This window comes from Triplophysa rosa, linkage group LG6 (assembly GCF_024868665.1).
Source record: "Triplophysa rosa linkage group LG6, Trosa_1v2, whole genome shotgun sequence".
Taxonomy (NCBI): domain Eukaryota; kingdom Metazoa; phylum Chordata; class Actinopteri; order Cypriniformes; family Nemacheilidae; genus Triplophysa; species Triplophysa rosa.
In genome coordinates this window covers 18,542,165-18,567,635 of record NC_079895.1, presented here as the reverse complement: position 1 = coordinate 18,567,635, position 25,471 = coordinate 18,542,165, and the positions used below count along the sequence as shown (strand labels likewise).

The 25,471-nt window shown below is 39.3% G+C and overlaps 1 protein-coding gene across 3 annotated transcripts in view; it reads right to left on the bottom strand.

Moving 5' to 3' along the window:
- LOC130555397 (uncharacterized) overlaps positions 1 to 17,434 on the bottom strand; it is a 162,181-nt gene extending 144,747 nt beyond the window's left edge. The window contains exons 1-3 of one of the 3 annotated variants that reach the window (XM_057335570.1): positions 17,001 to 17,434; positions 16,737 to 16,938; positions 16,257 to 16,658 (exon numbers count right to left, since the gene is read on the bottom strand). In XM_057335570.1, the coding sequence (XP_057191553.1) occupies positions 16,272 to 16,658; positions 16,737 to 16,907 (558 nt within the window). In that variant the 5' untranslated portion in view covers positions 16,908 to 16,938; positions 17,001 to 17,434 and the 3' untranslated portion in view covers positions 16,257 to 16,271. Of the gene's footprint in view, positions 1 to 16,256; positions 16,659 to 16,736 lie in introns of those variants that run through there. The other 2 variants (XM_057335571.1, XM_057335569.1) reach the window with 2 other exon arrangements.
- Positions 17,435 to 25,471: the final 8,037 nt, after the last annotated feature.

Genomic DNA, 25,471 nt, shown 5'->3' with positions numbered 1-25,471 from the left:
AGGAGAAAGGGTGTACTAAAGACAAACAGTATTGTGCATTTTATTATTTTGTTATGGGAATAGAGTGTATTGGAATTCATTTTTTACAGATTTCCGAATACGCACACACAAAAATATGTTTTTCCACTTAAAGTGATAGTTCACCCAAAAATGAAAATTTTGTCATCATTTACTCACCATATTGTCATTTTAAATCTGTACGACTTCTGCAGAACACAAAAGAAGATATTTTGAAAAATGTTGGTAACCGAACAATGCTGGTACCCATTGACTTGCATTGGTTTAGTGTCTCTATATAGAAGTGAATGGTTGCCGCATTGTTATGTAGTGCTGTATGGAGCCAAAAATATGACAAAACAATCTGAATTTGAATTTCGTAAATCTGAATTATTGACAAGTGTTTTTTAACAAATCTGAATATTATATGGGAGTTAAAATAGTTTTGAATTAGATTTTGATTTCGAATTTGAATTTTTTTACTTGAATATTGAACATTTGAAATTTAACACAATTGCTTTTTTTTAAGGCAGAGTTTTATACGCATGCATTTTCAAACAACATATGTTTTGCTCTGAATTCTTAGATTCCAAATATCCAGTTTTTTTTAATACAGCCTCACGTTTTCAAGATGAAGAAGAAATTCGGAACATCAAATTTAATTTTCTAAAATTCAAAACGCAGAAATTCAGATCGTACAGAAAGTAGGTCAGAGGTTGTCCACAGGGAAGAGTAGAAGATCTCGGAAAAGTCAAACGGAGCGCTTTGGCCACAATGGCCAGTTATTTGTTCTTATTATCCAATCAAACTCCAAACATGCTGTTTTGGAGAGTGGAACTTCTTACATTGCAATAAAAAGGTTTAAATTTTTCAAATTGCGACCACGCCCACAAGACTACACGGGTTGATCGTTTGTTGTTGCTGCAGCATAGCCAAGCTCATACCGCTGCAATCTTAGGCAGCTGCCCGGGATGTGTGCGCTCACTGCCTGCGTTTTTGCCTGCTATGCCTCCACTGTTTGCGCTCTCTCCCAGCGTTTGCTGTTGGTGCTTTTACCCACAGTGTGCTTAGTGCACGCTCGCTGCTAGCTGCCCCACTATGCGCGCTGGCTTAGAGCGTTTGTGGGTGCATATACTGTACATTTAATATATTAGACATGTATACAATTTTTATAAAGAACGTTTGTGGGTCCTGCAAAAGCCGGGTTTCCATCCAAAGTTGCGAATTTAGCTTATGCGCAAAATTGGAATATCGCATAAAACATTTTCGAATAAGCACCGTTTCTATCCAAATAGTCAACCGTCACTTCCTAATAAACTGCTACTAAATATCAGTAAGAAAAGTAAGAGAAGCCACTGAATATAATGATTTTCATATAGAATAATACTTGCGTAAGCAGACGATTACGAAACACAATAAATGCGGTGCTTTTGTGAATGTCTGCTGTTTGGGAAACACAGTCGTGACAGTTCTAAGAGGCAATTACAGAAATACTTGACGACTTTGCTCAGGCATTTAAGAATGACCGTAACAACATTTCTCATTCTGTGTAACAAGATCAGTTCTCTGGTTAGTCAGGTTACGCCGTCTCATAGTGCAGTTACGTGGCTTTTTGGAGGAATTTATTCGGCAAATGCGTTTCCATCTCCCATTATTCGCGTTAACCCCTTTTCGCAAAACTGAAAAACCACCTCAAGCGAGCGTAAAAACTTTTTGCGAATTAAGGGTTTTTAATTCGAAATTTGGCGTTTCCATCACTCGTTTCTGATGCGAAACTTCAAAATGTGAATAAAACCAGAGTGATGGAAACCCGCTTAATGACGTACGTGGCACGCTGCAATAAAAGTTATGTATAACATTTAATGCTACAATAGAGAGAAAATGAATAAACTATGTAAGCTACAGACTGAAATAATAACTTTTGTAATAAAAAAATAGTGTGTAATAGTATTGAAATGCTATAACTTTGATCCAGGACACATTTAACGACCAGCTGAAACAATCTGGACACAACACACGTAAAGATTTTTTCTTATGACTAGAGCCGATTCCAGTCTTTGTCAGTCAGAAAGGAGCACACACCTAACTGCTGTGCCAGACCATTACACCACACATTCAACGACTGGACGTTCTGCTGAACCAACAAATCTATCGATCTATGTTATATTCCCGTTTTGTCAGTAAAGCAACCATGATGTTCGTGTTTTTGTATGGTTATGCACTTTCTGTTTCATGCAGATTAAACATTTTGATAATGATAACAAGAGAGCATTTATTCCTCAGGATATAATGTAAGTTTGTTGTGGATATAGTTCACTATAAATAATATGTTGAGTAATATATGACTGAAAACGCCATACCTTAATATCCAGGTGCATTTTGCTGCGTTCGTTTTGCAGGCTACTGTATAGTAGATAGAACATGTGTTTATTTTTATTTCATTTAGACTGTATTCACTAAAACGCATAAACTGATAGCTTTTTTATTTTGCGTTGACAAAGTAGGCTATATTTAGCTTAAGATGGAGGTGTGTTCGTTTGCTAAATGAAAATCTTTTTGTTTTAATTGTACCTCATTGCTACTTGTACTTCATATAAATAAATGAATAAAAGTACTTTAAAACTGCAGTCTTTGTCATTTAAAAAATGTACATAGAAATAACACAACAATAGCTTTTATATTTTTCTCCTCATTTCTCTATCTCATTGTTTGTCTGTGTTCAGTCTTTAGCTGTGAACACATATCTGGCATTGTCAGCCATTATGATCAAATTCCATTCATAATATAGTGAAAATAAGATTTGATTAAACATGATTAATGTTTACGACTGGCATGCTGGCTGCACTGACAAAAAAATTCCTTTAGCCAAAGAATAGACAACAGTACTATTACACACTATTTTTTATTAAAGTTTTTATTTCAGTCTAAATGCAGTCTGTAGCTTACATAGTTTATTCATTTTCTCTCTATTGTAGCATTAAATGTTATACATAACTTTTATTGCAGCGTGCCACGTACGTCATTGACTTTGCAGGACCCACAAACGTTCTTTATAAAAATTGTATACATGTCTAATATATTAAATGTATATGCACCCACAAACGCTCGAAGCCAGCGCGCATAGTGGGGCAGCTAGCAGCGAGCGTGCACTAAGCACACAGTGGGTAAAAGCACCAACAGCAAACGCTGGGAGTGAGCGCAAACAGTGGAGGCACAGCAGGCAAAAACGCAGGCAGTGAGCGCACACATCCCGGGCAGCTGCCTAAGATTGCAGCGGTATGAGCTTGGCTATGCTGCAGCAACAACAAACGATCAACCCGTGTAGTCTTGTGGGCGTGGTCGCAATTTGAAAAATGTAAATCCTTTTTATTGCAATGTAAGAAGTTCCACTCTCCAAAACAGCATGTTTGGAGTTTGATTGGATAATAAGAACAAATAACTGGCCATTGTGGCCAAAGCGCTCCGTTTGACTTTTCCGAGATCTTCTACTCTTCCCTGTGGACGACCTCTGACCTACTTTCTGTACGATCTGAATTTCTGCGTTTTGAATTTTAGAAAATTGAATTTGATGTTCCGAATTTCTTCTTCATCTTGAAAACGTGAGGCTGTATTTAAAAAAAAAAACTGGATATTTGCAATCTAAGAATTCAGAGCAAAAAATATGTTGTTTGAAAATGCATGCCTATAAAACTCTGCCTTAAAAAAAATCAATTGTGTTAAATTTCAAATGTTCAATATTCAAGTAAAAAAAATTCAAATTCGAAATCAAAATCTAATTCAAAACTATTTTAACTCCCATATAATATTCAGTTTTGTTATAAAACACTTGTCAATAATTCAGATTTACGAAATTCAAATTCAGATTGTTTTGTCATATTTCTGGCTCCATAGTGCTGTAGGACCGGACTCGAGACGTATTTTATGATCTCGGACTTCTTGGTCTTCTCGAGTCTTGGACTCGTTGGTATTTGCACTCGGACTTGTCTCGGACTTGGTCATTGGTGTCGCCAAATGTTCTAGTCGGTCTCGACCGAGTCCAGCGATATATGTTTTCTTTTCTCCTTAAAAACAAAACATTGATAGAGCATGCTTCTTGTGATCCGAAAACGAATGATCCGAAAACTGTTGCCGGCTCTCGACTCAAGACCTAGAGCCGTGTGTGTTCATAAGTTTTAACTTCACACAGCAGTTCAGTTCAGTGTGTGCTGTTGGTGTAACTAAATAACTCCGGTATATTGGTTCAAGTCTTCGGGACTGTCATGCACGCCAGAAAGTGAAGAACTGAATTAATTTGTGGGTAATATTAAGTGTTTACGGGAGACGCTAAACGCGAACATTTCAGGTGAACTGGTTCGACCGGTTCACTTAAAATAAAGAACCGGTTCAAATGAACGATTCGTCCGCGGCGCGAACTGAACAGCATCAATCATTCATCAGGAGCAGCGGCATAATAAAATTTGGTTTTACAAACCATAAAGAATTTATTGACAGTGCGCTTAAAAGGAAACGTTTTGCAACAAAACTTTCTCTGGAACCTGTGGGACAACATCCAATTTCGTAAGACACCTGCAAAGGCATCATAAAGAGAGGTAAGTTAATGCCTTGTTTCAGAGTTAGCATTGCATTTGAGTAGTTTTTATAAGTTTAGAAAGTAGGGCTTAAAGATAAGATCGTATTTTTATTGTCATTGCGATATGAACATGTTATTTAAGGATGGGCACCGAAACGTGCTTTTAAACGAGCCGTGGGGCCTCTGCTCTTTCTGGCAGCTCCTCTATCGAACGCGTACGAGCACGGGCAGGAGCGCCCACACACACACACACGCACGCGTTAAAAAGTTCCTTATAAAAGTGTGTGTGGGGGGGGTTTGGTTACTTTGGGGGATACTAAGTCATAAGTTCAAGAATGGGAACATATTCAAGTGTTTGCTGGTTATTTGTTACATTTTCTATTGGCAGAATAGGATTGTTACACTTCAATACAAAAAAATGTGAAGTTACACTTCGGCTTTGTGACTTTAGTGCTATACCTAACAGTGGCCTAACTTTGTTTTGAAAAGTGGTGGGGACAAAGACGACACAAACAATACTTTAATAAATTGTTTCTGTAAGAACTCGTTGGGAATATTTATGGACGTCACAAGCGCGAAACATGTAGGTGACTCCTCTAGAAAACAGTATAAAAACTGAGCAGCTTTGTCGACGGCTTCAGTGGTGTAACGTTAGTGCGAAAGGCGCGTGACAAGTAATATTGACACTGCCGTGAAGCAGGTTCGAATCCGCTGATCTCACTTTTCTAAATTTTCACATCACATATCAGATCTGCATCCATTTGTTTTTAAACTATATCATGTTTTCATCAATATATAATTTAAAGCATGTTGTGCTTTATTATATGTAAGGATGGCTGTTGCCGTACGTAATTAAACGTATTAATTCGTGATGAAACAAAAACTACTGAAACGAATGTGTGTTTTCCCCATGTTAAAAATTTGGTGTTTGACAACCCCCTGCTAATAAGGACAAACATTCAAGTATACAGGCGAAATTGCCTGATAGGTATGGAGCCAGAGATATGACAAAACAATCTGAATTTGAATTTCGTAAATCTGAATTATTGACAAGTGTTTTTTAACAAAACTGAATATTATATGGGAGTTAAAATAGTTTTGAATTAGATTTTGATTTCGAATTTGAATTTTTTTTACTTGAATATTGAACATTTGAAATTTAACACAATTGCTTTTTTTTAAGGCAGAGTTTTATGGGCATGCATTTTCAAACAACATATTTTTTGCTCTGAATTCTTAAATTGCAAATATCCAGTTTTTTTAATACAGCCTCACGTTTTCAAGATGAAGAAGAAATTCGGAACATCAAATTCAATTTTCTAAAATTCAAAACGCAGAAATTCAGATCGTACAGAAAGTAGGTCAGAGGTCGTCCACAGGGAAGAGTAGAAGATCTCGGAAAAGTCAAACGGAGCGCTTTGGCCACAATGGCCAGTTATTTGTTCTTATTATCCAATCAAACTCCAAACATGCTGTTTTGGAGAGTGGAACTTCTTACATTGCAATAAAAAGGATTTACATTTTTCAAATTGCGACCACGCCCACAAGACTACGCGGGTTGATCGTTTGTTGTTGCTGCAGCATAGCCAAGCTCATACCGCTGCAATCTTAGGCAGCTGCCCGGGATGTGTGCGCTCACTGCCTGCGTTTTTGCCTGCTGTGCCTCCACTGTTTGCGCTCACTCCCAGCGTTTGCTGTTGGTGCTTTTACCCACTGTGTGCTTAGTGCACGCTCGCTGCTAGCTGCCCCACTATGCGCGCTGGCTTCGAGCGTTTGTGGGTGCATATACATTTAATATATTAGACATGTATACAATTTTTATAAAGAACGTTTGTGGGTCCTGCAAAGTCAATGACATACGTGGCACGCTGCAATAAAAGTTATGTATAACATTTAATGCTACAATAGAGAGAAAATGAATAAACTATGTAAGCTACAGACTGCATTTAGACTGAAATAAAAACTTTAATAAAAAATAGTGTGTAATAGTAATGTGGTCTGGTCTCTGGACTTAGACTTGACTTGGACTCGAACCTCTTTGGACTCGGTCTCGACTAGTCCTCGTCTTGGACTCGACAACGGTGGACTTGACTACAGCCCTAGTTCTGTGGGTGAAAGAAAGTCATACAGGTTTATAATGACAAGAGAGTGAGACAAAATTGTTGACAGAATGTTCATTTTTGGGTGAACTACCCCTTTAATACATAATTTCCACCTGCAGCAAACTTGTTTTGAAGTGAAGTTGTACTTTTACATTCTTACTTCACGATAACTTCAAGTCAGAATGGACCCCTTGGTACCAACTTATATGCAAGACACCCTTTAATAAAACACAAACTCGCAGACCCCCTCTCTTCATATTTCTCTATATTGTCTTCCATGTCAATATTCTCCTGGCCTCACCTGTCTAAGTGAATCCTCACAAAGTAATCTAAGCGTCAAGTGCATCCACTTTCCTTCAAACTGATGTGATCGCAACTGTGCGATGCGGATGCGGCCCAGGTGACCTTGTTCCATATTCAATTTAACCAGCCACGTGTTTCCATGGACGGGTCCTCTCCCAGCTGCTCTCCCTGTCGCACAGTTCCTTGTGAAACAACAAGAACATCAGTCTGGGGATGACTTCGAGAGCCCTTATTGATGGTGTTGTCAAGGCAAGGGCGAGAGCAACTTAATCTCTCTCAATTAATACCCCTGCCCGCGGCCACTGCGTTACAATGCTCGCCGACCCTTCGTCTCTGCGCAGTCCTGGGGGTCTTCGCTGATACTCACCTCTGTACTCTTAATGAGTCCCTCTCCGATAAGCTGCTACCACTAAAATTGTCCCAAAGCCCAACACACCTCTGGTGACAGCATCAAGACTGCATGTCTTGGTTTGCTATCGTAAGGATTTTTTCAGATCTTGTTCTAGCCATTTAGCAGCAGATATGAAACATTTATATTTTCCTAGAACATTGACATTAATAAGATGTACAAACATTGTCATACATGTTTTAAAGGCATCCATGCTCTGTTCATACGGAAAGTTTTTCTTGATTTGGGTTTCCCTGCACATCTACCTTTGGGCTCCCTTCAAATTAGGAAACACAAAGTCAGATTGATAGGACAGCTGTCAGACAAGCCAGCCAGAAAAATTCATCACAGGCTCAGATCTTCTCTGCTTCTTGATTGGCTTCTCAACTGGTTACATGGCTTCATCCAGCCAAACAAATGGCCCACGAGGAACAGGACTAGAGTTCTGGCATGTGCTGGTGATGTTGGGGGAAAACATCATCAGAGATATGTTCCGCTATTCCATGATTTAAAATCTGATGACGACTTCACTGTTCGGTGTGAATGGATCCTCTACAGTATTTCTCACTGTCAGAAACATTTGACATCAAAATAATGGAACAATGTCTATTTTCATCTCTTTGCCGTTGTTTTTCCTAGAAGTTTTATAAAAATAAATAAATACACTTAGCAAGCATTCTGAAATCTTTCATTCCCAATAAAATGCCCAAATCTTATTTCTTAATTCAGATTTTGCTTCACCATTTACAGTGTTGCTTAATTTCTGTGTTCAATCTTAACCAGAGAGCACTAAACAAGGACATTATGCACTATATACAATTTCACTTTGATATGTCTGTTTGATTGCAATATACTTGCTTTTGAAAAGTAACATATCTGTCTTTATTTTTGAAGAGAATGGAAAGTTAATGTAGAATTTGATAATCAAGCAGTATGAACATAAATAAATATAAACTGAAATCATTCCTTTTCCTTTCACATTTTATACATATGCATTTAAAGCAAGGCAAAACCACAGCATTTATTCATTATTATCTCAACACCTTTTTAAAAAAAAATCAGTGTGGTTCGTTCCTGTTCTCAGGTTGTCAGTTCATAAGCGCAGACACAGTACAGGAGTAGGAAGGCCAGGAACACAGACAACTGTGTTAATTAAAATGTTCATGGGAGGTTCACCTCTGAGAGGAAATGCCATTACGGCTACAACAAAATGAGCAGAGATTGTCTTACTTTTGTGTCATCCATTTTGCTGCTACTCAGCTGTAATCTTTTTTATAAGCATGTACTGGCATTGGATATATTTAAAACATGGAGTGTATGCCCCTACCAAAGTTACTCCCTGTAATCCTTATAATTTTAGCTATTTCAGTTTTGATATAACATACTAGACTATAAAATGCAATATTAGCAGTTTATTTCTGTCACATAACCAAAAGTTGAATAAACTTACATTCGTTTGTACATTTAGGCATACTAAAATATGTTTGACTTAAACAAATTCAATTTATAAACTGACTTAAAAATGTTACATAAATAGTTACATAATGTGAATATTGTACTTCTCCCATATATACTGTAACTGTATTTTGTATTGTTAGTTTCCACTTTTGTGGAAGATGTAATAAATTATTATGTTAATTGTGTATTGCAAATGTTTTCGGGGTCTTTTACAAGAGTAAGCTTGTAAAAGCTTTCCTGTGGCTTAGTGGTTAGTGCATGGCACTAGCAATGCCAAGGCCATGGGTTCGATCCCAGGGGATTGCACATAGTCAGAAACAAACGTATAATACAATGCAATGTAAGTCGTTCTGAATAAAAGCGTCTGCCATATGCATAAATGTAAATGAGTGCTGTGTAATTAAAAATTTCTGACTGATGTGTAAAAGAGAAAAAGGCGTTTTTTTTAAATGGCCATATCAAAATTCAGATCAATAGTTTTACAGTATCTCAGCTATAACCCTGACAACCCATATACTGTATACAGAGTGAGGAAGCATAATACATAAAACAGATTGTGGGTGTATGTACTGTATACACGTTTCATGTAATCTTTAAATTAAATCTCTATTCCCACTTACAGTAAGTGAGGTTATCAGCTTTATTAATCTTTTTTCTTTTCAGATCAAATAATAATTTCATTATACACTGATATGATAAATGTTCTTCGAAAACGTGACTTTAGTTGTCAGAACTAAATCATATTTTTGCATGTTGCTGGCACACAGATTCTGTTATTAAAAAACATTTCAGTTTCCTGAGAAAGACATTGGCAGCATCAAAACAATTTTCAGAGTGGTGCATATAATATAGAACTGACAATTAGAAGTATTATCTCCACCATCTGTTCAGAACTGTGTAGCTGCTAGCTCCATAAAAGATGGCAATGTTTGAGAACCATCTTGAGCAAAATAAGATTATTCTTATTTCGCAAACAGAGAAAAAATATAACTGTCAGTTTTTACTGTTGCATTATGTGTTTGGATAGAGGCATAGAGACATTTGCCAAATGTCAAAAAGAAATAAACTCACCAAATTATTATTTTACATTAACAAATGATTAAAAACTGTACTTTCAAAGAGAAGATATTTTTATGGCTATATGCTAACAAAATAGTACAGTTTTGGATGTTATTGACTGCCACAAAACTCCAGTCAGAGAGTAGAGTCACCAGAAGTTTCTTTGCCTTTAATTTGCAGTCTACGACCACATACACTTGTGTGCATATGAGGTAGTTTCCGTTCAGTCAGAAAATGTAAACAAAATGAAACAGAGCTCTGGAGTATTCAGTCAGCTGGTCTTCAAGCAAGTACAGAATAAAAACAGACCCGCTCTTATTTTATAGCAGGTGATCAACAAAACAATAAGCTACAAAGTGAACTAACATCATAACCTAGGAAGTTCGTCTGTACAACAGTCTTGAGAATAGATTAATATGATAACCTGCAGACATTGTGAGTAAAATAGCCTTGATAATAGTAACATGGTAATCGACAGACATTAGCAGACATCTATCTATCTAAAGGCCAAAACACAAAGTTTACAACACTAAAAAGGATCACGTAGACCACCGCAAAACACTCACCCCAATATAACATGTAACACTATCGGAATGCTTTTGTTGTTGTCATCTACATATATGCATGATTCAAACTTACATCATCACAAACTTTTAGGGGTGTAGCGGTACGTGTATTCGTACCGAACCGTCACAGGCAATATTCAAAATAGTCATCATTCCTATGCCCTACTCCTTCGAAGGGCAGAGCCCTCGGAGTTTAGACTTTGGAGTGAACAAGGCATTTGAGTGCATTATGTAGACGTTTGGAATGCACTTGGCAAAGGAAGTGAAGTCATTTCCTCATTATCTTCAGCTGGCATGTTCCTGTGACAACGAAGCATTTTGTCCGTCAGCAGATGTCGCTGTTTTAATGGCATAACTTAAGCATAAAACCTGTTTGCAAATAAACAATACATTTTATATTTTGAAAAGTTTTATATATATTAGTGTTTATATAATATATAGCATATTTTAAAAACTTTTTAAATGTAATATGTATGATTATTTGCAAACAGTTAGGTTTTATGCTTAAGTTATGCCATTAAAACAGTGACATCTGCTGACGGACAAAATGCTTCGACAGCTCGTGACGGTTCGTTACACCCCTACAAACTTTATACTGCATGACAAGCTGCTGCACGTGAATAACAAGCAGATCCTCCGCTCACGTAACAGGGAATATGCCCTTGCGCAAAATGCACACATGCACTAATGCACCGTCCTACGTCAATTACATAACACTGAATGGCATGTTTACATAGACGCCCAATAAGCATAAACATGTTTGTATAGAATTCACAACAGTAGCAGTGAAATCACTAACACTAACAATATGAGAAATGACACATTTTCAGAAATGTTTCTTTGAAAAGAATGCTGTCAAATACATCTTGTGTCCTCAGGTGCTCTGTGCCTTTTCTATAGGGAGCATCTTCAGTTCACCTGTCACAGTTAGTACCTGTTAGTCTGAAGCCTGACCACAGAATGTCATTCGGTGCATCACAAGTGACAGAGATGAATGGAACTGTGGTGTCCCTCTGTCGACTCAAAGCAAACTGAAGAAAGCTGTCTTTAGTTGGGAAACCTTTTTATTCGCATACGATGAGCCATCGACAGCTACGAGACAGGGAAACATGGTTGAAGGCATTCAAATAGCCACAGGGTTTTCTGATGTCATTTATTCACAGTGTCATGTCTTTGAGCATTGATATGCCTGATACGTTGCTGGCTTGTTGATTTATGTACTGTCTACACTTAGACCAATCAAGGTACATTTGTACAGATTTGCACTGTGACAATATTATGTTGCATGCTTTAGCAAAAAAAAATATAATGCAAAAAATGCATCTCAAAGATTATAAATTCAAGAAAATTATAAGTTAAGAAAACCTGCATAGTTCTCACAGAACATTCTATTTGTTATTTTTGTTTCTATTTTTCATTACCATAAACAGTCCCAGAACATTCCTGAAACTGAAAATGGTTGTTTTATGCGGCTGTGTTATGTAGTACATGTTTTTCAACATGTCTTTTATTAATAACCTCCTTCAAATGTGCTGCTCACATTCTTGCATTTATTATTATATTAGTATATATTATAATAACCTTGCCATTCAAAAGATAATTTGCATGGGTATCTGGTGAATGTGCTTGATGCCAGTGAAGATGCATGCCTTGTTTTTCTATTGCATTTTATTATTCTATGAGGTCGTGGTTTCTGTGGATACAGAAAAAAACATTGGAAATTCAATTCAATTTTATTTATATAGCGCTTTTCACAATGTGCATTGTTCCAAAGCAGCTTTACAGGAGCAAATAAGAAAAACACAGAAAGGTAAAACACAGCACAGTGCATGGTGTTTATAGACCAAGCAAGATCATTATAATAAATAATATCTAATAAATAAATGAATAAATAAATAAATGCAGTCTCCCGGTGAGCAAGCCAACACTGCACTGCTCTGCTGTGGCGAGGAACCCAAACTCCAATGCTGAATAATGGAGAAAAAAAAACCTCGGGAGAAACCAGGCTCAGCCGGGAGGGCCAGATCTCCTCTGACGTGTCATAGCTGCACTCAGTGACCCCGACCAAAGCCACCGAGCAACGTCCACGAAGAACAGGGAGAGCCCACGAGCCGCGACCCAGGAAGCCCCACCCGCCGAAACCGTGCAGGTCCAACCCGGTCCCATTCCGTGGTCAACAACAGACAACAGAGGGACAACCAGGGAAAAGTAGTAATGGCATAATTAACTTTATTCCTCTGTTGTCCGACATCGACCACAAAACAAGACCAACCAGACCAGACCCACACAGTCCCAACAAATGAAACGCCCCGAACCACAACCAACAAGCCCCCCCACTCCCTACAACACCCACCCAGCTACCTCCAATCAAAGTCACTGAGTGCAGCCATAACTTCAAACTGCTGTCGTGTGATGTAAGTTTAGCATTAAATACCAAGTATTGTAAATTTAGCATTTATGTGACAGGTAGTCCGTCTTTGCTCTCGGTTGGGGATGGAATTGTCTGAGCTGGGCCGGCCAGATGGTCGCCTTTTTCTTGGGTGGTGATGGAATTGCCTTGGATGGAGCTGGATGGTCAGTCAGTCCGCAGGCTCTCGCAGGAGGATGGCACGGGATTTTCCGATGTAGCTGGCGTAATCTCTAGTTGTGGATGGGCATATGACGTTCATCTGGGCCTGGCGGAATCTCTCCCTACCTCGGGATGGGCATCCCGAGGCGAGGGCAGAAACAGAAAGAGAATAATTAGCGTAGCTGCTGTTCATTAGCTATGTATTAGTGAATGCTTGGCTGAAAAGATGTGTCTTTAATCTAGATTTAAATTGGGAGAGTGTGTCTGACCCTCGAATAGTATCGGGGAGGCTATTCCAGAGTTTAGGTGCTACGTATGAGAAAGCTCTACCCCCTTTGGTGGATTTAGTTATTCTAGGTGTTATCAAAAGTCTGGAGTTTTGAGATCTTAGAGAGCGTGATGGGTTGTAGTGTGGTAGAAGCTCTGTTATGTAGGTAGGGGCTAAACCGTTTAAGGCTTTATAAGTAATTAAAAGAACTTTAAAGTCAATACGATACTTAATGGGTAACCAGTGAAGGGTTGATAACATTGGGGTTATGTGATCGTATTTTCTGGACCTGGTTAGAACTCTGGCAGCTGCATTCTGAACTAACTGTAGTTTGTTTATTGATGCTGCAGGACAACCACTAAGCAGTGCATTACAGTAGTCAAGTCTTGAGGTCACAAATGCATGAATAAGCTTCTCTGCGTCAGCCACACATAAAATATTTCGCAATTTGGCAACATTTCTAAGGTGGAAGAAGGCTGTTTTTGTGACATTTGAGATGTGATTTTTAAATGACAGGTTGCTGTCTAATATAACGCCAAGGTCTTTAACTGTATTTGTTGGAGTAACAGTGCAGCCTTCAATTTGCAGGTCATAATCCGAAATATTCTGCTCACGTGTCTTTGGTCCGATAAGTAATATTTCTGTTTTATTAGAATTTAAAAGAAGGAAATTACAAGTCATCCAATGCTTTATATCGTCGATGCACTCTGCCAATTTGGATAGTTGGAAGGAATCATCTGGTCTTGATGAGATATATAGCTGAGTATCATCTGCATAACAGTGGAAGCTAATTCCATGTTTTCTAATAATGTTTCCAAGGGGCAGCATGTATATGGAGAATAGCAAGGGTCCTAAAACCGATCCCTGAGGTAATCCATAATTTACTTGCGTTAGATTTGATGATTCCCCATTTAAATGGACAAATTGATGTCTGTCTGATAAGTAAGATCTGAACCATTGTAGTGCCTGTCCCTGAATACCGGTATAATTGTGTAAGCGATCTAGAAGTATTTTATGGTCTACAGTATCGAACGCAGCACTAAGGTCGAGCAGGACTAGGAGTGAGATGTTACCTTTATCTGATGCTATAAGCAGGTCGTTTGTAATTTTAACGAGCGCAGTTTCAGTACTATGATGCGGTCTAAAGCCTGACTGGAATTTTTCGTGTATGTCATTATTTTGTAAGAAAGAGCACAACTGAGTGGACACTACTTTTTCTAGTATTTTAGACAGGTAAGGGAGATTTGAAATCGGTCTATAGTTTCCTAGTTCATTGGGGTCTAAGTTTGGTTTCTTGATAAGAGGCTTAATGACGGCCAGTTTAAAGGGTCCTGGGACATGGCCTAGATTAATTGACGAGTTGATAATGTTATAAATGGGCTCAATTGCAACGGGTAATAACTCTTTTAATAATTTAGTTGGTATGGGGTCTAATAAGCAAGTTGTAGGTTTAGATGTTGCAATAAGTTTAATTAAATCTTCCTGTTTTATAGGTGAAAAACACTGTAGCCTTTCTTTTGGGGCGATGGTTGGTACTAATTTATAGGACAGACTTGGAGGTTGAGTTTTTACTATTTTGTCTCGTATGTTTTCGATTTTCTCTGTAAAAAAATTCATGAAATCATTGCTACCAAGGTGCGGCGGAATACCCAGGTCAGGTGAAGTCTGTTTATTTGTTAGTTTAGCAACTGTACTAAATAAAAACCTTGGATTGTTTTTGTTAGTTTCTATGAGGTTACGGAGGTGCTCAGCCTTTGCTGCTTTTAGTGCCTTTTTATAACAGTTTGCACTCTCTTTCCACGCAATTTTAAAGACCTCTAATTGGGTTTGTTTCCATTTGCGCTCCAGTTTACGTGTTTCTCTTTTAAGGGCGCGAGTGGTGCTATTGTACCATGGTGCTGCGTTTTTCTCATTAATCTTTTTTGACTTCATAGGTGCGACAGCTTCTAATGTATTAGAGAAAATAGTGCCCAATTTGCTGGTCATGTCATCGAGCGATTCTATATTTATTGGTATGGTTATTAAAGGAGTCAGATCTGGCAAGCTCTTTGCGAAACTATCTTTAGTAGTCGAGGTAATTGTTCTACCCTGTCGATAACGAGTTAAACGGCTGATTTCTGCAGTGCGCAGTGTACATGTTATAAGATAGTGATCAGTGACATCGTCGCTTTGAGGTATAATATCTATATTGGTTAGATCGGCTCCGTGAGATATAATCAAGTCTAGTGTATGATTAAATCGATGAGTGGGTCCATTGATGTGTTGTGTTACTCCAAAAGAGTGTAATAGCTCTGTAAACGCCACTGCTAATGCATCGTTAGCACTATCTACGTGGATATTAAAGTCTCCGACAATTAGTACTTTATCAACGTTAACCAATAGGTCCGATAGGAAGTCCGCAAACTCTTTCAGAAAATCAGTGTAGGGACCAGGGGGTCTATACACTGTAGCCAACGTACAAGAAAGCAATGGTTTTTTACTGTCAATTGGAACAATTATGTTCAACGCAAGCACTTCAAATGATTTAAATTTATGCTCCGTTCTCTGAGTTACAGTAAGAAAGTCTCTAAAGATTGTTGCGACACCGCCACCTCGACCAACCGGACGTGGCTCATGCATATAACAGTAGCTTGGTGGTGTACACTCATTTAGACCGTAATAATCATTTGGTTTAAGCCAGGTTTCGGTAAGGCAAAGTATATCAAAACTGTTGTCTGTGATCATTTCATTTACAATAACTGCTTTTGAATTTAGTGATCTAATATTAAGTAGGCCGAACTTTATGAGTTTGTTTTGGTCGTTTATTACATTGTCCTCAGGTTTAATCACGATTAGATTTTTTCTCTGAGATTTGGCTATTTTGTTATTTTGTAGTATTATTCGGGGGACAGACACAGTCTCTATGCATTTGGAAGCAGTAACATTTCTAACAGATGAGTGGGAGGAACACAGACTATGGTTGAAGTTTTGACTTACCGCTGGGAGACGTAGTCAAGCGGTGCGTAGCGTCTTTGAGATGTTGTCAGACAGAAGAACCGCTCCGATGCTGCTGGGGTGCAGGCCGTCAGGGCGGAAGAGCCTAGGTCGCTCCCAGAACAGATCAAAATTATCAACAAAGAGCAGCTTCTGTTCAATACACCATGACATCAACCATTTATTTAGAGCAAATAGTCTACTGAACTTTTCATTCCCTCGTCGGTAGGTAGGAAGCGGCCCTGATACGATGATCCTCGCCGTGGGCGATGCGTTGCGTACCGTCTCGATCAGACTCCTGAAGTCCCTCTTCAGGATCTCCGACTGCCTCATCCTGACGTCATTCACCCCCGCGTGCAGCACGACAGCTCCGACGTTAGCATCGTCCTTCAGGATCGCAGGTACCTGCGCAGAGACATCAAGAACACGGGCGCCAGGAAAACAATGAGTGCGCACCTTACCTTTAGTGGAGGAAGCGCGTACGTTCCGGACGATTGAGTCTCCGATGACCACAGCGTTGCATTCCGTCTCGCAGAGGGCGGCAAAGCGGTTCCTGGTCGGGATCTCGAAGACCGGTGGCGGCGGTTGGGTCATCGCTCCAGTCCTGGCTCGCGCCTTTCGCCGTGGTTGTGCCGGTGCAGGAGTGAAGTTCATTTGGGCTGACCGTGTTCTCGAAGCCTGGGCTCTGTGCAGAGAAACACGCGGAGTAGAAGTGGAAGGAGTATTAAAATCGCGATGAAAACTTACCGCGGATTTGCGAGCGTCGGCTCTGGATGTTTCCAGCGCCGTTTTTCGTTCTCGCAGCCGTGACTGCTTCTCTAGTAGATCCTGGATCTGCTTCTCCACAGCCTCCAGTTCCGACTGAAGTGCGATCGTTTCCTCATCTGCACACAGAGGTACAGACACATCTGAAACATTAGCCATCAGTGATTTAATAATGAGAACAGTGTGTTAAGCAGTAAGCAGGCAGGCTGGGAATGCTAACAGCCTGAGGCTAATAGCGAGTGATCTGATAAAAATAAATTATCTGTGCGTTTAAGTACGATTTTTGGTATGGGATATATTTAAGGATATGTTTTACCCTCGGAGAATAACAATTTAAAACACAAGTCTTAAGATATAACAAGAATAAACGATGTATTAAGAATAAGTTTGAAAGAGCTCCGACTCAAACCACGCGCTCTCAGCAAACAGGAAGTGACGGAGTGGTGATGCATATGCCATGAATTTATAGAGACATGCTTTATCTCCACATTTTAATGTTTCCCAGTCCAATGCAGTTCATGCCTGATGGTTGTAACTGTGACTGTCTGAATTAACAGTCTTTTAATGCATCAGCCTTTTACTGGTAATACACGCTCTTCACTCTAATGTCATATTTACTGGAAGCCCATCAGCGTAGAGATGACATCATCTGTCTCTCTCATAGCCCTCTGTCACTCATGCCCAGGGGCCATTAGGTCTTAAAACGTTGCATTGAAGCAACAGAGGTGGGCAACTTTCTTTTATTGGAATGACTTCAATGCAGGAAAAATGCACTGTTTTTCTTTGAGACATTGTTCGCCAGCTGAGTGAAAGCTCTTTTCAGACCAGCTGCAGAAACTGGCTTGTTAGTCACTTGGTGAGATTGTTCATTAGCCTTTGTGATCAGAATGAGGTGAGAAAATGCGGTGGGAATAAGAAACAGAAAGAAAAGGTGCTGTCTATTCCTGCTGATTGTCTCACATAAGGAGGCAATCAAGATGTCATATTTTTTTAGCTGTTGGGGGCGTGTGTGTGGTAGGGATGATGGGGCAGAGGAGGGGTGACATTGGAAAATTTTTAGGTTGACCTGAGAATAATGGAATACATAGTTACATTTTAAGTATCCACTTTTCTCAGATGTTTCTTCTAAAATTACTGAAGTGGAAACATAATTGACTCAAGTGTTGTCAAACATTAAAAGTATTTAATTAATATCATTTGCTCTTGATGTATAAGGTTTTTCATTGTGAAATCTTCGATTGTCTATTAGAAATTTTGTCACATCAGCAAATTTGAGCACAATGTGAACCGCTGTTGAGATCTCTTCTAAAACAGACAAGATCCATTATGATGGGTCTTCTCAGGAGCAATATCTGAGAAACTATTTGAGAATCAGAGAATCTCATTTGTGTTTTTCTATTCAATGGGTATGGATGGGCAATTCCATGCAAGTATCATCCTTAAGATAAAAAGTCAAGTTTTCACCAAAGGTTTTCACCATGATAGCTCAGATGTCAATATTTGGTGGTTTAAATACTCATGTGAGGTCTCACTTAGTAACGTTTTTAAAGCATGTTTTGTTGTTTTTAAAGCATGATTGTCTATAGTTCGTTGAATTGAATTGTAACATCCATAATGGAATTGTCACATGTATATTTCTCATAAATGGGCACATGACAATTTAACTAAAAATTGTATGGTCTATGAAAAGCCACACCTTCTTCATTTGTTGAGTATTATTGCTTCTGCTTTGTGCATTTTAATTCACAGAAATCCTACAAAGTATGCTATCTCTCAAAAACATGCATCATTTTGTCACACCCATGAATTTTTATCTTTTGAAATAGACAACTCACACATAGACTGATATGTTTCTGATGTCTGGACTCTATCATCAGGGGTCCAGTAAAATATAAACAGATGATTCAGTCTATTAGTAACAAATACATTCTCTTAGAATTTATATTTCAAGTTTTGACTGAAAATGTTACATCCATAAGGCTGGAATTGCCCAGATGCTTGTGTTTCTGCCATTGGCAATTCTGCTTTCAAAAAGACTGCCGGACTCAGGTTTTATCTGAGGTCTTTTTTCCCATCTCTCCCAACAGAGACAGCACATCAGAATGTAAGATTGTATGTAATTGGGGTGACGCTTTTGTGTGAACTCCTATAGGTAAGCTCATTAAACCATAATCCAGCAGTAACACACTCAGCGGGTGACCTGATAATTGAGCTCAAGTGATAATCAGGTTAGACATGCTGCTCCATGGGCAGAGATCTGCAGTAGGGATACCGCTCGCTCTTTAGAAGAGGGCAGAGGAAGAGAGGGTTTGGAAAGAGAGAGAGATCAAAAGAAAGAGTAGGAGGGGGCGTATTAAAGAGGCAAGTAAAATGAGTGAGGTTACACTTTACCACGGTGCTACACCACTTACCAACAGAACCGCAGAGAGCGGAGTGAATATCTCGATTACACAGATGAGAGTATTCCTTCTATGACAGCAACAAATCATACCCTACCTGTTAATTATCCACACTTTCAGTGCCTGAGTAATGCCAGCGTCTCATTCGCTGCCAGCCATAATTTGTCTCCTCCTTGTTTGTCGCTGGGCTGAATAGGGAAAATGTTGTAATGTCAAAGCGCATTTGTGTGTAAGAGTAACGTCCATTACCATAATAGCATAATAACGTCCATTAACATTTTCAGAATTGCAACTGGACCAGATAAAACGTCCTAATGAAGGCTTTAGCAATTAGGAAAATGGATTGGGCACCAGTAAGATTGTTTACATGGCTGCCTCTGTTAATGAAATTGTTATCCTAGAGGCGTCGATCATTGCTGCTTCTTAATCATTGCAGAAGCAGGGCGCAGACAAATATTGTCAGACATAAAGTGATAGCTCTGAAAATTACACAGTGCTTTATATCACAAGAGGAGGTATGAGGGGCCGTACAAGCCGAAATTCATTCTAGCACTCTCACACACTCACATTCTCCTCTCACACACTCACATTCTGCTTTCACACACATACATTTTCCCTCTCACACACTCACATTCTCCTTTCACACACATACATTTTCCCTCTCACACACATACATTTTCCCTCTCACACACTCACATTCTCCTCTCACACACTCACATTCTCCTTTCACACATATACATTTTTCCTCTCACACACGTACATTTTTCATCTCACACACGTACATTTTTCCTCTCACACACGTACATTTTTCCTCTCACACACGTACATTTTTCCTCTCACACACGTACATTTTTCCTCTCACACACATACATTTTTCCTCTCACACACGTACATTCTCCTTTCACACACACTCACATTCTCCTTTCGCACACGTATATTTTTCCTCTCACACACATACATTTTTCTCCTTTCACACTCACATTCTCCTTTCACACACAAGTCTGCTTACTGTAGGCTACAGTGGCTGTTGTATGTTTTTATTGATTAAAAATTATTTCCCATACGAACGTGTTTGTTTTTCTATTTACATATAGACTGTACATGCTGCCTGCATTGAGTATAAAACGCTATAAGCGTTTGACGATCAAAAATCTAAAAATTATGGAGACTGTTCACATACAGAAACAATAAGGGAAATGCTGACAAAAAACTATTTTTACGTTATTATTATATAGATTTTTTTTATGACAAAAACGGCATTTTAAAGGAAAATATAGGCCTGTTTTTATAACTTATTTATTGGTAAATACAGAGCAACGAGCAGCAAAGGTGCAATTACAACGAAACTTTTTTCCCTTCATGATAAAAGGATAGCCTATAGCCTACATATAGCCATCTTAAGCTAAATTGTCAAACGAAAATAAAAGGCAATTGATTAGGCTGTTTAATGCACATTTACGGATTCTCAATTACAACGAAACTTGAAATGAAATAAAAACATTGTTCACACACAGTCGGCTAACTGTGCAGAACGTATACATTATATGCAACACAACAGCACTGGATATTTAGGTTATAATACGCTCCATCCACATCGAGCTGAATTTCTTTATTGAAAAAACACGTGCTTTGTCGAGTAAAATAAATCATATCGAAATGAAGTTTGTTTCTCAGTCTGTTGAGGCCGGATGAGGAGAAACACTCTCCTCCGAGGCGCGCTGCTTCAATAGCCTATACCAAATACTGCCTTCTTTTTATAGAGGTTGCTAAGCGATCACGTTTGTTAAAAACGTTTTGTATTTTGGGATGGTTATTTTGACGAGGCAGGCGAGGCCGCATTCACTTATCTCAGTTTTAGTTTGGGACTTATGCATAACAGCATTATGTAAGTGATTTTGTTTAAGTGTAAGTGAGTCCGAACCTTCCCTTTGCCTCTTTTTCCCATCACACATCAGATCGTAAAGACATTTATTTAGCCCGCAGCTGTTACATGCATTAAGGCCTTACACCGGTTGGCTTGTTAATAAGCGTTTCTTGTCATTTAATCAGTTGTCAGCAAGAGGGTAGTGTTCCGACATTTAAAAACATGACCCAATAAAACAATTCAAAAGGAACGAAGAATATGGTCGGACCGCGGAGTCGAACTCCTGTCGTTAAAAGCGAGACTGTGCTGCTGCCGCGCACACGGTCCACTCAGCTACCGAGGCTGACAACTTACAAACATGAACGTACACACAGTCATGAACGTTGTGCACCTATGATAAACGAAAAGGAGGAGAAACGTGCCCAATGGAAAAATATCACACAGTGAAAGTCTAAACATGATTCGCAATAAAGTTAAAATCAGGAAACGTTATTCAGATCGACATTCTTTCTGTTCATTGGAGGGGCTGGACTGTGTAGAAAAGGCGCTGCTGATTTTAATATTATAGAAAACGCCGCATTTTACGGCGTCTTTGATACACGGAAGCGCCGTCTGCATGACCTGCCTTCCGTTTCCATCATACACCTTCCGTTTTCACTATACTCTCTCACACATACATACATTCTTCTCTTACATATATATATTTTCTTCTTACATACATTTATAATTTTTAATACTAAATGTATACTTTGAATACGTTTACATAAGAGCAAAATGTATAAATGTGTGCGTAAAAATATATGAATATAAGAGAAAAACGTTAGAATGTGCGCGTTAAAATATGTGAGCACAAGAGGAAAAATGTATGTGTGTGAAAGGAGAATGTGAGTGTGAAAGGAGAAAAATGTATGTGTGTGAGAGGAAAAATGTACGTGTGCGAAGGAAAATGTGTGAATGTGAGAATAGAATGTAGTTGAGAAGGAAAATGTAGTGTGTGAGAGGAAAAATGTACGTGTGTGAAGAGGAGAAATGTAAGTGTGTGAGAGGAAAAATGTATGTGTGCGAAAGGAGAATGTGAGTGTGTGAGAGGAAAAATGTAGTGTGTGGAAAGGAGAATGTAAGTGTGTGAGAGGAAAAATGTATGTGTGGAAAGGAGAATGTGAGTGTGTGAGAGGAAAAATGTATGTGTGGAAAGGAGAATGTGAGTGTGTGAGAGGAAAATGTATGTGTGGAAAGGAGAATGTAGTGTGTGAGAGGAAAAATGTCTCAAAGCTCTCTGACGCAGAAACAATGTCACGGTCGTCGAAGAAACACGTCCTTAAGGAAAAAAGTACCGTGTTGAGCAGAAAAACACGCATTTCTCGCTGAGAGGAAAAAGATATGCTCTGCTCGACGAGGAAAACGATGTTGAGATCGAAAACAACGTGACACCACCCACCAGTCTGCTGAGGAGGCGAAAAATATGGCTCGTCGAGAGAAACACGTACCGTGTGCGCAGCACGAAAACATCTACCGTGTTGAGACGAAAAGATCGCTGTGGAAGGAGACATGTGAGTTGACGAGAAACGTACGGCTCGTCGACAGCAAACATGTACGGCTGGTATAGGAAAAATTCATCGTCGTGAAAGGAGAAGGTTGTGAAACGTGAGATGTAGTTGCTGAGCCAGTAAAAACTTATGTGTGTGCAACCAGACGAATCTGAGCTCTGGTACACGCCAAAACAATGCCTATTGGTCTGCGAAAGGAGAATGTGAGTGTGTGTGAAAGGAGAATGTGAGTGTGTGAGAGGGAAAATGTATGTGTGTGAAAGGAGAATGTGAGTGTGTGAGAGGGAAAATGTATGTGTGTGAAAGGAGAATGTGAGCGTGTGAGAGGAGAATGTGAGTGTGTGAGAGTGCTAGAATGAATTTCCGCTTGTACGGCCCCTCATAAGGAGGCAGGTAGCTTTCACGTGTGCGTGCATCAGCCACAGTTCTAAGGGTCAGTAGGTACACGGGGTTTAGACCAGAACTGATGAAATTGATGAGATCTTATAATGTTATATTATAGTAAATGTTGCAATGTTACATTTAAGCATCATTTACATGACGTAAATAAATATTGCTGGAGGCAAATCTGAAAAGGTATCTCTAACCTTAGTCTTGGATTTGCTGCAAGACTACAGCTGTGTTTTAATACTTTATGTAAACTTGTGGTAGTGAAACAGTAACTAAACTTATTTTCATAGTTTAGCAAAAGTGACTGTTTTTTTCCTTCAAGCCAAATAAGATTCATTAATAAACCATACCTTTCCAGATTTGCGAAACTTTGCAAGATTTCTGGCATCATGCCAAAACCCATCTGTGTTGTTCGGGTCCGTGGTCTGTGAACCTCAGACGTTTATATTTATTCAAGATAAACATGTTTTTACCCATACAAAAATAAGAATAGCTCTCTTTTTAACCGAGGTAAATGACCTATATACTGTTTATATTTTAAAGTATTTTTACATTTGTGTAACTATTGATTTAAAAAAATAATAATGCACTGGGTGCAATAGACCCACAACATCACCATACATGTTCAAAAAGTTGTGTAAAGACACAGACCTCCAGACTTGTGTACTTATAAGTTTCTGAATGCCTTGAGCACATCAATATATATTTTTGTTATTTCTCTTAAATATTTAACTAGGGCTGCAACTAACGATTATTTTGATAATCGATTAGTTGGACGATTATTTTTTCGATTAATCAGATATAAATGTAATTACATCTTTTGCTTATGATAAGTAAATCAGATATGGGAAAAGTATACACAACTGAACTCATTAGCCTTCTCCCAAAATGTTGTGAATATCTCTATAATTAACACACCTGGTGAGTTGATTCAGGTGTGTCATATTAGAAGCAACTGACAATAGTCTCTCCCAAACATGGGAGCGAGGGGAGGGTCGGCCAAGGAAATATTTTTTTGTGCCATGAAAAGTGAGATATTTGTCATTCAAATGTAATGAAGTACAGTAAAAAGTAAACAGAAAAAGTAATACTTAAGTACAAATACTCAAAAAGTGTACTTAAGTACAGTACTCAAGTAAATGTACTTCGTTACCCACCTCTGAACTAAATAAACCACCAAATCAGGGTATTTAGCCTAATATGTACTTTGCAAAGTACAAACGCCACAAATTGGGTTTTACTAATATAATCTTTAATTTTGTCATTAAACACCTCTCCCTTTTAAACTTTAAAACTGCGCAGCTTGAAGAGATGCATGCAAAACACGTCGGACTTTAAAACTGCGCACCTCGCGCTGCATGGAGAGACGCATGCACCGAGAGACACGTCTGACTTTAAAACTGCGCAACTTGTGCCGCACGGAGAGACACAACCACAGAGATACACGTCTGACTTTAAAACTGCACACCTCGCGCAGCACTGAGAGACAGGTGTGACTTTAAAACTGCGCACCTGGCGCTGCACTGAGAGACACGTGTGACTTTAAAAAGGCACACCTCGCGCAGCACTGAGAGACACGTGTGACTTTAAAACTGCGCACCTCACGCAGCACGAAGAGACACTTGTGACTTTAAAACTGCACACCTCGCGCTGCACTGAGAGACACGTCTGACTTTAAAACTGCACACCTGGCACTGCACTGAGAGACACGTGTGACTTTAAAACTGCACACCTCGCGCTGCACTGAGAGACACGTGTGACTTTAAAACTGCGCACCTCGTGCAGCACTGAGAGACACGTGTGACTTTAAAACTGCGCACCTCGTGCAGCACTGAGAGACACGTGTGACTTTAAAACTGCGCACCTCGCGCAGCACTGAGAGACACGTGTGACTTTAAAACTGCGCACCTCGCGCTGCACTGAGAGACACGTGTGACTTTAAAACTGCGCACCTCGCGCTGCACTGAGAGACACGTGTGACTTTAAAACTGCGCACCTCGCGCTGCACTGAGAGACACATGTGACTTTAAAACTGCGCACCTCGCGCTGCACTGACAGACACGTGTGACTTTAAAACTGCACACCTCGCGCTGCACTGAGAGACACGTGTGACTTTAAAACTGCGCACCTGGCACTGCACTGAGAGACACATGTGACTTTAAAACGGCACACCTCGCGCAGCACTGAGAGACACGTGTGACTTTAAAACTGCGCACCTGGCGCTGCACTGAGAGACACGTGTGACTTTAAAAC